Source organism: Amphiura filiformis, chromosome 10, assembly GCF_039555335.1.
Source record: "Amphiura filiformis chromosome 10, Afil_fr2py, whole genome shotgun sequence".
Lineage (NCBI taxonomy): Eukaryota > Metazoa > Echinodermata > Ophiuroidea > Amphilepidida > Amphiuridae > Amphiura > Amphiura filiformis.
The window spans coordinates 5,829,305-5,846,028 of record NC_092637.1 but is presented as its reverse complement, the minus strand read 5'-3'; the positions used below and the strand labels follow the sequence as shown (position 1 = coordinate 5,846,028).

The 16,724-nt window shown below is 38.9% G+C and overlaps 1 protein-coding gene across 1 annotated transcript in view; it reads left to right on the top strand.

Annotated features, from left to right (window-relative positions):
* Positions 1-16,724, top strand: part of LOC140163335 (ubiquitin carboxyl-terminal hydrolase 40-like) — a 64,165-nt gene that overhangs the window by 24,671 nt on the left and 22,770 nt on the right. Inside the window, exons 6-11 of the mRNA XM_072186733.1 lie at positions 403-549; positions 3,252-3,395; positions 5,356-5,481; positions 10,936-11,088; positions 12,015-12,083; positions 15,645-16,054. Of these exons, the coding sequence (XP_072042834.1) occupies positions 403-549; positions 3,252-3,395; positions 5,356-5,481; positions 10,936-11,088; positions 12,015-12,083; positions 15,645-16,054 (1,049 nt within the window). The remainder of the gene's footprint in view (positions 1-402; positions 550-3,251; positions 3,396-5,355; positions 5,482-10,935; positions 11,089-12,014; positions 12,084-15,644; positions 16,055-16,724) is intronic.

Below are 16,724 nucleotides of genomic sequence, written 5' to 3'. Positions count from 1 at the left end.
AATACTCTACTCTAAACACATGTCAGTAACCAAGCAGTTGTCCAACTGACACAACAGTAAAATGCACTGACACGGAACAGCTTCGGGACCACATTCACAGGCGAATAATTGGAACCCAACAAAGGAAGTCTGTTGGGATGTGAATTTTGGTCCAGAAAGGTGTTCCATGTCAGTGCATTTTGCTGTTGTGTCAGTTGGACAACTGCTTGGTTACTGACATGTGTTTAGAGTAGAGTATTGAAGTAATCCTGTGTGCAAGTTTTATTCATTTTTATGAAGAGGATTTTAAGATATGACCTTGTGAAAAATTATAAGTTTCTTTTTGAGGCCAGTTTACATCGATGATTTAACCACCTTTTAGACATAACTTCATCTGAATGTTTGTTTTGTGTTTATTTTCAGGAGGACTTCTTAGACCTTACACTGGCAGTGGCAGGTTATGCTGGAGTGACTGACACATTGGAGTCATATTATGTGACCAAGGAAAGAATGGAAGGCGATAACAGATATAGATGTGAACGATGCAATAAATTGGTTAATGCAAGCAAGGTAAAGACTTGTTCAGTGAGAATGAGAGATAGAGAAAGACAGAGGGAGAGAGAAGAGGGAGGGAGGGAGGGAAGGGTTAGGTTGATGGACAGGCAGAGAGTAGGAGTGGGAGATTTGCCGGAATGACCCGTAACATTGGAAGCCTATTATGTGACCAAATAAAGGATGGAGGGAAACAACAGATATAGATGTGAACGATGTAATAAATTGGTTAATGCCAGTAAGGTAAAGATGAGAGTTGGAGATACAAAAAGGCCGAGGGAAAGAAAAGAGATAGGGAGGGAGGGAGGGGGTAAGATGATGGAAAGGGAGGGAGTAGGAGTGGGAGATTTTGCTGGAGAGACTCGAAACATTGGAATCATATTATGTGACCAAGGAAAGAATGGAAGGCGATAACAGATATATATGTGAACAATGTAATAAATTGGTTAATGCCAGCAAGGTAAAAAATTTGCTCAATGAGATTAAAGAAAGATGAGATGAGAGTGGGAGATACAAAAAGACAGAGGGAGAGAGAATAGATATGGAGGGAGGGAGGGAAGGGGTAAGATTGACGGAAATGCAGGGAGTAGGAGTGGGAGATTTTGCTGAAGAGACTCAAAACATTGGAATCAATGCCAGCAAGGTAAAACTTTTCCCAATGAGGTGAAAGAAAGATAATAGAGAGATAGAAGGAGGGAGAGAGAAGAGGAAGGGAGGGGGTAAGATTGATGGAAAGGCAGGAAGTAGGAGTGGGAGATTTTGCCGGAGTGACCCGAAGCATTGGAAGCCTATTATGTGACCAAAGAAAGGATGGAAGGAGACAGCAGATATAGATGTGAACAATGCAATAAATTTGTTAATGCCAGCAAGGTAAAAATTTGCCCAATGAGATTAAAGAAAGATATGGAGGGAGGGGGTAAAATGATGGAAAGGCAGGGAGTAGGAGTGGGAGATTTTGCCGGAGTGACCCGAAACATTGGAAGCCTATTATGTGACCAAAGAAAGGATGGAGGGATACAACAGATATAAATGTGAACAATGTAATAAATTGGTTAATGCCAGCAAGGTAAAGACTTGTCCAGTGAGATGAAAGAAAGATGATAGAGAGATAGAAGGAGGGAGAGAGAAGAGGGAGGGAGGGGGTAAGATTGATGGAAAGACAGGAAGTAGGAGAGGGAAAGCTTATGTTTGCAGTGGGAGATATTGCTTTTTTTTTCTCTGGTTTATCTGCCTATGCATGTTATGTTTCCATTATAATTTCACCACCCGTCCAATCTATACCAAAATTTGACCCTCAAATATAAAACAATGTCTAATAAAAGTTCTTTGCCAAGACCAAAGGAAAAACGTTTTTCTGCTGACAGTTTCACCAGAAACCTTCTGGCTTTCTCAAAGCCATACCCATGGAAGGGTCACTGGTTTCAAATATGTCCTGATTTGGTCTTTACATGTCACTTTGAATTAGTCCCAAGTTCATATACCCTTAAAATCATCTGTTTTAGAGCTATCACATCTGTAAACTCCATTAAATCTACCTGTCTAAAATTAGATTAGCCCGTCTTAAAGACAGACAGACGTATGGCTGGCTAAGACCTTACTAGCATGTGATACATGGCTCTTCTCTCCCCTGTTTATTATTGATCTCTGTGTAGTGTGGATTCAATGAGCCTCTCAATTGTTAATAGAACCTGTACAAAAATAGAGGCTACTCTTAAGGGATCTAAAATGAGCATTTATTGCGTTTCGACAGTATTTTTTTGTGGGACATGAGAGCACCTCAGACCTATCGAATTGCATTCTGAATCTGAAGCATGTCTTTCTGATATCAAATAATTTTCATTTTTGAAAATCACAATATAATACAAATTTTATGACAAATTATAAAAATTTGATATTTTTCAAATTTTTGATATATAACAGTCCTCGAAGTAAATTATATAAATCTAATGACATATTCTTAAAGTGTATGTAGCAGGGAGGAAAAGCCGACGGTCAATTGAAAATTTTGACCTTTCATATTGAAGATATGGATTTTTTCCAAAAAAGACCTAATTTTTTTTGGTGTTTTGGGAAAAAAAATTCATATCTTCAATACGAAAGGTCAAAATTTTCAATTGATCGTCGGCTTTTCATCCCACCTACATACACTTTAAGTATAAATCATCAGATATATAATGTTTACTTCAAGTACTGTTAAATATCAAAAATATCAATTTTAATGATTTGCCATAAAATGTGTATTAAATTGCTAATTTCAAAAATCAAAATTATTTGATATCAGAATGACATTCTTCGTATTCAGAATGCAATTCGATATGTCTGATGTGCTCTAATGTCCCACAATAAATACTGTCCAAACGCTCATACCCCAGCCCTTAATGAATGTGGAATTGATAATAATGGGCTATTCCATTTAAAATTTACACTACCCTTGTGGAAGATTTAAACTAAAGTCTGCCACAGAGGGAGTATCAATTTTGAATAGAATAGACAATTGGGTAACTTACATTTTTAATTCTCACTCCAGTTGTGGAAGATATAGGTAAAACTATAATACAGGGAGAGTATGCGTTTCAAAATGATTAACCCTGACCAATTACATTTGAAAAACATACTCCCCTTTGTTGAAGATATTTTCAGAATCCTCCACAGGGGTAGTGTGGTTTCAACTGGAATAGCCCAATGTTAAGACTTTTTCTTTTCTTCAAATCTCACCATAGGGAGCCAAATTACGGTCTCTGCCACAGATCCTCACATTATCACTTCTAAGGTTTAGCTATGACTTCAATAGGGGACAGCGTTACAAGGAGATGGGTAACTACACATTTCCATTGGAGCTGGATATGAGTCCTTACTGTGAAAAGGTGAGAACTACTGATCCCAGAAAAATACAGCACTATCACCCGTCTTTCGTGGTTCATAGATGCATGCTTGCTTACTTGCTTAAGATGAGTGGTGTCCTCGAACTACAACAGCACGCCAAATCATTCTGTCCTGCATGCTGTGTAGCAACCATCAAGTTCTTTACATAGTCTGGGAGACATGGTCCATGCTTCACATCCATAGGTTAGGACAGATTCGACGGTAGCAGCAAATAAACATAGATGCATAGAGTTAGGATTTGATTGCTCACAAGTGTTACACAAAATCTTTACATGTTGTGACCATTTGAGGATAAACAGTGGCGTAAATTTGGGTCAGGGTGCCCGGGGGCGAAAGTAGATCGGGTGCCCCTGACCAAGGGTGTGCATAGTCCGGCGTGTAGGACAGCGGCGTAGCTAGCGATTGTGGCCCTCAGGGCTATGGATACATAATTGCGCTCCTCCCCAATTCTTGAAATTAATTCGCGCGCAGCGCGCGAATATGTGCACAAATAGGGCCAATCACGTGATTTTGTGCTGGAATGCGCACAAAATTTTTGACTTTCATCGCTGGAGTGGGCATAGAATCGAAGCTGAATTGGTTCATTCGGGCCCCCTAAGGGTGGCGCCCAGGGCATGTGCTCCCCCATAGCCCTACCAAATAACTTACAGTGTCTCAGACCAAATTTATTTCATGTTTCAATGAACTTCATGTTAATATAAAAATGTTTTCATCTTCTCCAGTGTCTTTACCTTTGAAGATTCGTCACTAGCTGTAGTGATGTAGCTAGGGGTTGTGGCACCCAGAGGAAAGAATAGCAATTGTTTACAATAATCAAGTTGAATTCGAGTCTCAAATGTCAATTTTATGCAATGCGCACATTTTTGTGTTGAAGGGGGCACCCAAATGAAGAGTATAATTCTATGCATGGTGGGTAAAGGTTCCACTTCTTTCCTAACAAAGTATTATCGTGTCGAAAGGGTATCCAGGTCTGATGGGTGCCCCCTTAGCCTGGGTGCCCGAGGCATGGCCCCCAGAGCCCTTAGGAGTTACGCCACTGAGCATAAAGTTCCTAAAGGCGTCAGGGGATGAAGTCCCCTCCCTGTTAAGAAGAAAAGTCCCCTGTACAACCACACAGTCACTAAAAATAGGGATGCTGTTGAATCTTCTCCCCCATAGGACTACACAGTAACAGAATTCCAATGTATCACAACACTGACAGTAAACATACTGACCAAAAAGACCCCCTCCTTCACTGTAGTCTACACAGTAAAACAAATTTGCCTGGTAGGACTACCCCCTTGCAGGACTACACAGTGAAAAAAAGAAATAAAACCACTTCCCCATAGGACCATCTCCCAGTAGGAATACATTTGATAACATCTCCCCCTGTAGGAGTACAAATTATAATAAAAACAAACACAAAGACTCCACATAGGTGCAGTAAAAGTTTTCTTTTAGCACCCAATATAAAAAAATGTTTTGAAAAATCAATTTTTTTTTCGGTGATAGCCTAAAAAACATCTGTGCGATCGACCCTATTTGAAAAGCCATTAAACAGGTTTGTTCTTTGGTACCTTAATACCTTTTACCTAGTCATCAACACCAGGGTTGTAGCTAGACCAAGTTGAGTGCCGGCTAATTTTACTATCAAATTAGAGTGCTGGTTCGGGGCACAATCTTTTTAGTGAACATGAGGGATCGGGGAATAGGAAAGGGGGTATACCCCCCAAAATTTTTTTGTTTTTTTACTCTTTTTATGATGAATAAATCATGTGTGGGGAAAAAATTATCAAAAAAAAAAAAAAAAATTAATTATTTTATTTTTTTTATATTTTTTTAAATATTTTTTTAGTGCCGGTCGGTGCCAGTCCGTGCTGGTCAGCCTGACCCGGCGCCAACCGGCGTGGCTACAACCCTGATCAACACTAACTTTTTCCTATATTTCTATTTTTCATACAGACATCTAGCAGTGATGCCTCAATATATGAGCTGTTTTCTGTTGTTATCCATGGAGGTAGTACACACGGAGGTCATTATCATGCGTATATAAGAGATGTGGATGGGCTGGGGACATGGACAAAACCAGTAAGTTGAGCTGTTTTCTGTTGTTATCCATGGAGGTAGTACACACGGAGGTCATTATCATGCGTATATAAGAGATGTGGATGGGCTTGGGACATGGACAAAACCAGTAAGTTGAGCTGTTTTCTGTTGTTATCCATGGAGGTAGTACACACGGAGGTCATTATCATGCGATATAAGAGATGTGGATGGGCTTGGGACATGGACAAAACCAGTAAGTTGAGCTGTTTTCTGTTGTTATCCATGGAGGTAGTACACATGGCGGTCATTATCATGCGTATATAAGAGATGTGGATGGGCTGGGGACATGGACAAAACCAGTAAGTTGAGCTGTTTTCTGTTGTTATCCATGGAGGTAGTACACACGGAGGTCATTATCATGCGTATATAAGAGATGTGGATGGGCTGGGGACATGGACAAAACCAGTAAGTTGAGCTGTTTTCTGTTGTTATCCATGGAGGTAGTACACATGGCGGTCATTATCATGCGTATATAAGAGATGTGGATGGGCTGGGGACATGGACAAAACCAGTAAGTTGAGCTGTTTTCTGTTGTTATCCATGGAGGTAGTACACATGGCGGTCATTATCATGCGTATATAAGAGATGTGGATGGGCTGGGGACATGGACAAAACCAGTAAGTTGAGCTGTTTTCTGTTGTTATCCATGGAGGTAGTACACATGGCGGTCATTATCATGCGTATATAAGAGATGTGGATGGGCTGGGGACATGGACAAAACCAGTAAGTTGAGCTGTTTTCTGTTGTTATCCATGGAGGTAGTACACATGGCGGTCATTATCATGCGTATAAGAGATGTGGATGGGCTGGGGACATGGACAAAACCAGTAAGTTGAGCTGTTTTCTGTTGTTATACATGGAGGTAGTACACATGGCGGTCATTATCATGCGTATATAAGAGATGTGGATGGGCTGGGGACATGGACAAAACCAGTAAGTTGAGCTGTTTTCTGTTGTTATCCATGGAGGTAGTACACATGGCGGTCATTATCATGCGTATATAAGAGATGTGGATGGGCTGGGGACATGGACAAAACCAGTAAGTTTGAGCTGTTTTCTGTTGTTATCCATGGAGGTAGTACACACGGAGGTCATTATCATGCGTATATAAGAGATGTGGATGGGCTGGGGACATGGACAAAACCAGTAAGTTGAGCTGTTTTCTGTTGTTATCCATGGAGGTAGTACACATGGCGGTCATTATCATGCGTATATAAGAGATGTGGATGGGCTGGGGACATGGACAAAACCAGTAAGTTTGAGCTGTTTTCTGTTGTTATCCATGGAGGTAGTACACACGGAGGTCATTATCATGCGTATATAAGAGATGTGGATGGGCTGGGGACATGGACAAAACCAGTAAGTTGAGCTGTTTTCTGTTGTTATCCATGGAGGTAGTACACATGGCGGTCATTATCATGCGTATATAAGAGATGTGGATGGGCTGGGGACATGGACAAAACCAGTAAGTTTGAGCTGTTTTCTGTTGTTATCCATGGAGGTAGTACACATGGCGGTCATTATCATGCGTATATAAGAGATGTGGATGGGCTGGGGACATGGACAAAACCAGTAAGTTTGAGCTGTTTTCTGTTGTTATCCATGGAGGTAGTACACACGGAGGTCATTATCATGCGTATATAAGAGATGTGGATGGGCTGGGGACATGGACAAAACCAGTAAGTTGAGCTGTTTTCTGTTGTTATCCATGGAGGTAGTACACATGGCGGTCATTATCATGCGTATATAAGAGATGTGGATGGGCTTGGGACATGGACAAAACCAGTAAGTTTGAGCTGTTTTCTGTTGTTATCCATGGAGGTAGTACACACGGAGGTCATTATCATGCGTATATAAGAGATGTGGATGGGCTGGGGACATGGACAAAACCAGTAAGTTGAGCTGTTTTCTGTTGTTATCCATGGAGGTAGTACACATGGCGGTCATTATCATGCGTATATAAGAGATGTGGATGGGCTTGGGACATGGACAAAACCAGTAAGTTGAGCTGTTTTCTGTTGTTATCCATGGAGGTAGTACACACGGAGGTCATTATCATGCGTATATAAGAGATGTGGATGGGCTGGGGACATGGACAAAACCAGTAAGTTGAGCTGTTTTCTGTTGTTATCCATGGAGGTAGTACACATGGCGGTCATTATCATACGTATATAAGAGATGTGGATGGGCTGGGGACATGGACAAAACCAGTAAGTTGAGCTGTTTTCTGTTGTTATCCATGGAGGTAGTACACACGGAGGTCATTATCATGCGTATATAAGAGATGTGGATGGGCTGGGGACATGGACAAAACCAGTAAGTTGAGCTGTTTTCTGTTGTTATCCATGGAGGTAGTACACATGGCGGTCATTATCATGCGTATATAAGAGATGTGGATGGGCTGGGGACATGGACAAAACCAGTAAGTTGAGCTGTTTTCTGTTGTTATACATGGAGGTAGTACACATGGCGGTCATTATCATGCGTATATCGCTCATTCTACAAAATCCGGTGCCAATAGCCTTTTTTCCATTCTTTGGTCCACAAACACTTTGTCGAGCATTTAGGGCATCAAATATGTTGTTTTTCTGGTAGAACTCAACGAGATCTACACGGACATATATAGTTTTCCATACTTCAAATGCTTTCTTCAGCCTGATTAACCCTTGCAAAGGCTCAAAAATCGCTAAAAATGCGTTTCCACTGCTCAAGTGTCATATCTGACCCTGAATATTTTCTATGAATAAATGCGATTTCTTTACATATTTGTTGTTTTTTAATTAGATAACGCAAAATCATATTGATTATCAACATTATTTTTTAGTGATTAAAACGTCTTTGTGTAATTCTAAAATAAATTGCACTTTCCACCAAAACGCTGTGAGCTACGTTACCCCTTTTTAACACACGTTATTGGAAAGAAGTAAAACAGAGGTATCAATGTAATTTGCCGATTTTTGAAAGGAAACACTCATAGGTTTTTAAAAATCACAGTAAAAATCGCGATGCTGTAGCATTTTTGGCATAGAAATGTTGTAAACATTGAAATTTCGACCGACCATGTTAAGATTGGTGAGCTACGTTACCAGGATTCTATTCTATAGTATGCACTTGTATTACCTACTTCCTAATAATATGTGAAAGCTACCAGTGGTTGAACCCCATTTATATTGGAATTAACCGACATAACGTTCTAACGTTCGCAAATTACATTAAAAACATTAAAAACACGTGAACTACGTTACTGTGAGCTACGTTACACACTCATTTACGCATCTTCAAAACTTCTATGAAATGGTGAAATCGGTTTTACATTTCACTCAAGTGATCTTTAGTTTGCTTTTTATGACCTTGGATTGAGTAAAACCAGCCCATTTTGTAGTCGGTAACATAGCTCACATTACATTGAGTTTTAGTGTTAAAAACATCATGACTTCCTGAAAGAAAAAATATGCAAGTGGTGTTGGCAATTTTTACATCTGAAAGTAGTGATACATTTATTCTTAAAAAACACAAAAAGCAGGCGTTTTTGGACAACTTTTATTTTTTCAATTTTTATAGTGGATTGGCACCGGATTTTGTAGAATGAGCGATATAAGAGATGTGGATGGGCTGGGGACATGGACAAAACCAGTAACTTTCTTTCTGTTGTCATGACAACTTTGCTTAGCAAACAGACAAGTTGCTTTTTGTTGTAATCACTATATCCCAAATTGTAACAAATTAAGCAAGGAGATTCATTTGGTAGGATTGTTGAGATTTTGTTAGCCGAATTCCTATAAATATTACTCACGGAACTGTGCTTTCGCAATCTTGGCTGATGGCTTGATCACAGATGAACTGGTTTAGCAACCAAGTTTTGCGGGAAAAGCAGTGGACCAGTTTATATTACAAATTAAGCTGCAATATATGAAATGAGAAAAGCAGAGATCTTCACCTGTCAAATGGTAGCTCAGAGAGGGAAGAAAATACCTGTGTAAACTTGAATCTTACATTTGTTACAAAAAATGAAGAATCAATTTTCTTCAGGGCGGAGGAAATTTTGGCCTTAAGGTACTCAGAAATATCTGAGGAATTGTTACTAAAAGTAATGAGAGAACCAAGAAATTAGTGAGAATCATTTTCCATGGTTGGGTCCTCATCATCATCATCATCAGTCGGCTGCGGAGCAGGCTACAAGCTTTCTCCAACTAATGCGATCTTGGGCAAGCGAAACAATTTTGTTTGGCTGCAGCATCCCTTCAGTATCTCCCAGGAGGTGCTGGACATACTGTGAGTACAGTGTGCGTGGCCGTCCTGGTTTCCTCTTCCCATGCGGTGGAATATAAAGCGCATATTCTTTCACAGGCATGCCATCTTCAAGACGCAGTATATGGCCGAGAAATTTGAGTTGAAGAATCTTGACTCTGGCAACCAGTGGAGTGGTGTTGGTCAGGTTGTAGATGGTTTCATTTGGAATCCGATCCACACGCTTGATGTTTAACATGACTCTGTAGCAAGATGTTGCAAATGCATTGATCTTGTTTTCCATGTCCTTGGTAATTACCCATGACTCGCACCCGTACAGAAAGACAGTAACACACATTGTCTGAAACAGCTTGATTTTTGTTTCGATTGGGTCCTCAATGCCGGTATATGTTGCAGTATTTAGAAGGCTTTAAATGTGATACCCATTGACGGACAATGTAGTGATTACCAAATTAGTCATCCATCATCATTCACTAGTGAGCCATATTGCACCATCGATATATCGATAATAATCAATAAATCAACAATAAAATCAAATCAATATCGCTGATATCACTTTCTGAAGGAAATCGATATACCCAAGTAGCCGATAATGAAAGAAAAAAAAGCATCGAAAAATTGGGAAAAAGGGACTGAAATTGAGCAATTGTGCTACGTTATGTGATGATATCGTACTACTGGGGTCCCAAGGAGAAAGGCTTTCCATGCCAGCAATGAATGAAAAAACTGAGGGCTAAACTAATAGCAGAGGGTTATCATATTATATAGAGGCCCTGCATGAAATTATCGATTGGCTCCAAACAAAAGATTTGAGCCGGTGTCCTTCACCGTAGTTATGGCGGAGTGCAGTCCATTCAATCAAATGTTGTCATCAACCTATTTGATCGTAGTGCAGGGTTATGTGTGTGAGACGAACTGTCACGGTAGATTGCAATCATGCTTTTATTAAATGCATTTGAGTAGTCCGCCATATTTACGGGATGATATGTCACATGCAAGGCCTCTATAGCAGAGGGTTATCATAATTATATAGATGGATGTAGAAGATATGAGTAAAATTGGATGGAAAATCAATTGATTGATTTTTATCGATATTAGGTGGCCAATATATCAATTTTTTTTAATCCTTTATTACATCTATTGGATATGTCTGTGATCCACATTGTTTGTTTGTTTCAACACAAGGAGGATGAGCCTATTCAACTGCCAAAGAAAAAAGATAACACTGATTCTGATCCAGTAGGGGTCATTGAACTCAACTCACCAGAGGAAATCCTGGCATTGTTACTACGGCAACATGGTGGACCCCAGTGCACTATGGGTATTGATGAGCTATGTCAGGTGGGTGTATAATGTCATGAATTTAAAGATGTGAATCATGTGTCGAATAATATTGATTTTGAATTATTGGGGGGGTAGCAGGCCGGAAATATGTTTATATCCTGGGAAGAGAGATACATTTTCCTTCAACTTGGCAGGATTTCCCACCATTTCTTATGTAATTCTTTATCCAGAAAAGCAAAATTTCCCTCCAAATTACCAAATTTCCTGGCAAGGAGATTTGCCAAATTGCATATTTTTTTCAGGCCTGGGGGTAGTCATATAAAGAGCTTATTTCCAAACCGTGTTAAGTCCACAACCCTGTGTGTCTCATTTACTTGTGTGATACAATCACAATTACTTTGACATGTTTGACATTAGCAAGAATGAGCTGTACCATCAACAAGCTATTATTTACCATAACAATGCTGCATAACAATATGCAGACTATTGTTCTGATTTGGGAAACAAAGGCCTCACACAGTATTGTTCTTGTGCATCCGTCCACTGTTTGCTTTGTAATGGTGCATCCAACTGAAATCGTAATACCTAGCATCACAACCTATTGCAATATCGCACAGGGAAATCAGATACATGGGTTTGTGGACTTAACACGGCTTGGAAATAAGCTCTTCATATACTGTTCGCTGTTAGGCCAAAAAAAGATTGTTTGCTTGTATGAGCATGTAGCCTGGATAGTACACTAAAGCGATGCTAGCCAGAAAGTAGTGCTAGGCACTGACTGGACCATGTTTGTGTATTGAGAAACAAAACATTATATTTACATGGCCTAATAAAATTTATCTTGATTTTTCTCAGAAGCCTGGATGGTACACTGAAGCTGTGCAAGCCTGAAAGTAGTGCTAGGCACAGACCAAGCCATTTTTGTACTGAGAAACAAAACATTATATTTACATGGCCTAATGATATTTATCTTGATTTTTCAGGCGCTGTGTCGAGAAACTGGCGTATCTTGGAATAAACGTTTCAAAAAACAGCATGGTCCTATAAATAAGGTAATGACTCATCTCTGGGAAGGAAATCGAGATATCTAAATATAGGAAAATTACATTTGATTTGATTTGATTTATGGTTACTTTGAACAGTGTTGCCAGAATATTATTGAGTAAGTCGGAATACAATATACAAATTGGGCTTTTCCAGGTGAATCCATACACCCCTATGGAAGACATGACCTTAATCATCTGCACAGGGGGTGCAGATTGCAAATGGAGTCACCCATTCAGGTAACCCCATTTGAAACTCCCTGTGTGGAAGATTAAGGTCTTGTTTTCCGTAGGGGGTGTATGGATTTAAACTGGTATAGCCCATTGGTGCCCAATTATTTTGCGAGTTTAAAGTGCATCCGTATTGTAACATTTAGCTCAATCTTTTGAAAGACAATCTTAAGGGGTCTGTTTGGGCTGCTAAGTATGGCAACTCTGAATTTACCAACAATATCAGGTCAAAGCAACCCAATTTGGCAGCATATTTATTGCAAGATCAAATGTGCCCATCCACCACAAACTGGTCGTAAAGTCGGCATTTTCCATTTTGAGATAAATCAAAAACAGTATATGGATTTCTATGTAAAATATATTAGGAATTTGACCTTTGATGAACCATAACTTCACTTTCAGATGTTCGATGAAGCTGGTTGAGGTGTCATTTTAAAGCTGAAAGTGAATTCTTTCAAAATCTGCATTAAACAGAAAATGACCTAGAGCCGACTTTACTACCACTTTGTGGTGGATGGTCACATATATCCTGTCGATTGTAAAAGGGTGGTTTTTTTTTCAATATTTTCTCAAAAAACCACAGTTGAGACCCCCTAGATTTCAGCTTTCAGGAGTAACTGTTTGAAGTAGCCCAATTGGTAGACAGATGTAGAAGCATGGCAACCATGACTCTTAGTGCAAAATATATCAGTACAAATTTGTTGTCAAAACAAGAAATATCCTCAAGGCTCATTGTGAATCATATCGGGGCAACAGTGCAAGAAGGCCCTTTCTGCAATAGCTGCCTTATAGACATTTTGATAATTCTGCATATGATATTGTACACAATCTAAAAATATGACATCTGGCAGCTATTGCAGATGGGAGCTTTTTGCCACCAATCCCTCGGTATTTAAGGTGATCAGATTCTATTTTTTTTCCTCGCTGGAGATAGTTAAAGGAATTTGTCATTAAGGAAACATGTATTAAAAGTTCCTACAATTGTTTCCACCTGTGGAGATGTGTTGCTGAAATTTTGTCTTGATGAATTATCTAGGGTAGCCATGTACTTAAGCCAGTCCTGCCTTCTTGGGAAAGAAGTAAGGTTTTCTTGATGAATTATCTAGGGTGGCTATGTACTGAAGCCAGTCCTGCCTTCTTGGAAAGAAGTAAGGTTTTCTTGATGGAGGGTGTTTTCTGGAGTTAAACAACTTTTTTGAAATCTTCTGCAAATCATAAAAGATACGTTGCAGATATATGATTGCTAACGTCATTAATTTACCTGGAATGATATCGCAAGTGTTTCTGTATAAAGCCCTTGTTGGATATATGAGGCTGAGCTGAACTTTTTGATAACTTGACTTTATTCAAAATAATAACTGTTGCAGTGATATGATGCTGAAATTAGGTTCTTAAGGCCAGAGTAATGGAAGACACATTCGTCCACGCCCGAATTTGAGATTTCTTGATTTTTATCAACACTAAGATGTATTCTTTCACTTGAAACTGATAAAATACAACTTGTTAATATTTACACGTATTTTTGCTTGATTTATTTCACTCTTTAAAAAGTCACATGGCTCAAGACAGCTTAGTAAATTGGCGGGAAATAATGAGTCAGAAATGCGCGAATGCGAAATATTGTGATTACGCTGCGATTCATGGCGCTGCGTGACGTGGCGTTAACTCTGCGCGTATGTCCAACGCATGAGTCAAGGCGATTCGGTATGTTTTTAACGCCGCAAATGCGGTGTAAACAAAACACAAATTTGCAGTCCAAATGCCACTTAGATTTTTTAATTATGTTGAATTTTGGCGGACTAAAAGCAGACATTATAAATTCATTGTTGTAAAAAGATGCATATTAAGACCATGCACCAGGTAAAGCTTTTACAAGCGTGAAAGTCTTGCCGTTTTAAAATATAAGGACATTTTGTGCATAATTTTGACATTTTTTTACTAAAACGTCGATTTCTCATAGTTCACTTTTGACAATATTGCACGATTTTTGTGACAAGATAACTCGAAAAATATGCAAGCAAATGGTAAACTTTTTGCACTATCGTTTAGAGTACATCAAAGTCTAGGGAAGGTTTTCTCATTTTTTCAAAATATTTGTTTTAAACAAAAATATACACCATTATGTGCAATTTTTAGCTGAATAGAATGACAAAATTGCTTTTTTCGCATGTTTTTTTCAATATTTCGAAAAATAAGACGAATTTCAAAAAAATAAAAAACCTTCCCTAAGTTCATGTCTCTTCTTCATTAAAAGCTAACTGATTTTTTTTTACTCCGAACTGATTTTTTTTTTAAGTTGTCACAAAAACATTGGGGTAAAAAAAGTGATTTTTTTTGATTTTATCATAAACTCGAGATTTTTGAAAAAATCTGACGTCACCATGGGATTCCTTGACTCATTTCCTTTCCAAAAATGTATAGTTTTATATACTTTGGACATACAATTCAAAAATAATGATGCTCGAAAAGGTCCATGTTCTCTCCCATTACTCTGCCCTTAAGTGAGGAATCCAAGGATGTCAAGATTTTGTTATCTATATGTTTTCCTCTTTGAATATCTTAGCCTGTACTCTTGGTGCTCTTGTATATTGGTGATTTATTGAGCCAATCAGCAACATGGTAAGATATGGTGGTAGGCTGAAGAGGCTTAACCCCATGAGTACTACCTGCTGATTGGTTACAAAAAGACTATTATGGTTTAATGAGCCAATTAGCTGGTTAGTAAGAATGGTGTTAGGGCTAAAGAGGATTGAGCTTAAATAACTAGTTGTATTTTAATTTGTCACTCAGATAAATATATTGAATAATCAACCAATCAGAAATGCAGTAGTTCTCTCTCTGCAGGGGGTTAAGTTGCCTGTAGTCTGTGAGAGCACATCAAACGTACTTGACAGTTTTCTCCCTAAACACATGTTTCCCTGGAGATATGAGCTAAGATTTGATTATTAAAAGAACTTTTGTTGTCTGTTTCTCCCTTTGGGTTGCTATGCTGAAACACAAATTACTGTACAAAGAGAAATTTTCCTGGGGGTTAATTTTCATGGTTAAACAGATAACTGCGATCTTTACATCTGTGAAAGTATATTTATCGCATAGACTGCAATATGTAGTGGGTTGAAACTGTATATAAAAGAAACAGCAAAACTGGTCAAAGTTTTTAAAATCGTGGGGAAAAAAATGCTGTGAAAATAATTTGTTGCTACACAAGTAATGTGAGTCATACTGACATGTTTGATGTGTTCTCTCTCTCTCTCTCTCCCAAATGTCCCATTACATGTGTGCATGTTAATGCCTAAACACTGATCTATTGATAGTGAATATTTATTTTTCTGATTGTAGTTCATAAAACAACACAACGAGATGTTTACGTTTGCGACATCAACAAATAGTGTGTCGCTGAAAGACAGTATCATTTCTGTGAACGAGAAATCGTCAAGTGAAGCGGAAAATGAGGTGATTTGTAAAACAGTTGAAAACAGTACAGGGGAGCAGAATCATAGGAATAATAGCGGGAACCAGGACACGAGAAATGACACTGGCAATGAGGAGGTGACGGGTGGCGCTGTTGAAGCAACAAGCGCTGTTGAAGCAACAAGCGATGCTGTCACATCATGTGATGCGAACAATATGTCTGTAGCGACAAATAAAGGAAGAGGAGTGCTATGTTGCGAGAAACACAGAGCAGCCGGTGACAGAACGTTATTGCAATGCGCGAAGTGTCGAGCTGAAAGAACCAAATCTACAAATGAGTAAGTTGTCTTTCTTACAGTGCACCTGATTGGTTAGTTGCATGATATAATCATCTGAGTAACCAATCATAATAGTGCTTTTAAATCTCTGATCAAGTTTGAATCCTGTTAAGCCGGGGGGGGGGGGTGTTACAAAAAGGACTACTTATCATGGTTAAAATGTACCCAAGAAGGTCCAAATTAGGACCCTTTATCATTGCTAAACTGGGCATAAGTCCACTTTCTGCATGTAACTTTTTTGGGGGGAAAACCCACAAAAATCCTGGTTACGGGCTTCAAGAGCCCCAGTTCACACACTTAGAGGTTAATAACTGTTCATCAAAGGTTTTGAAGGTATTATGACAAAATTGCATCTCAAAATGTGTCATTTTGCTCTGGGGCATTTTCAGAATGTGTATAAACTTCTTTTCCTGTGAGTCCGAGAAAAACAAAACTTAAGAACAAATTCCCATTGAGTGTTTAATGCTTTGCATATAAGCCATAGGCTTCAGCATAAAAAGTTGAGGTATTTTCTCAAAATATCAAGATCTATCTTAAGAACCACTGAACCAGGACTGGGCTTGTTTGTACTCATTTTAATGCATTGTCTATGCTGATTCAAATATGGTAATGAACACTTCTGAAATTTACACATTTTTAAAATTTTGGAAATTGCAATTGACACTCTAGT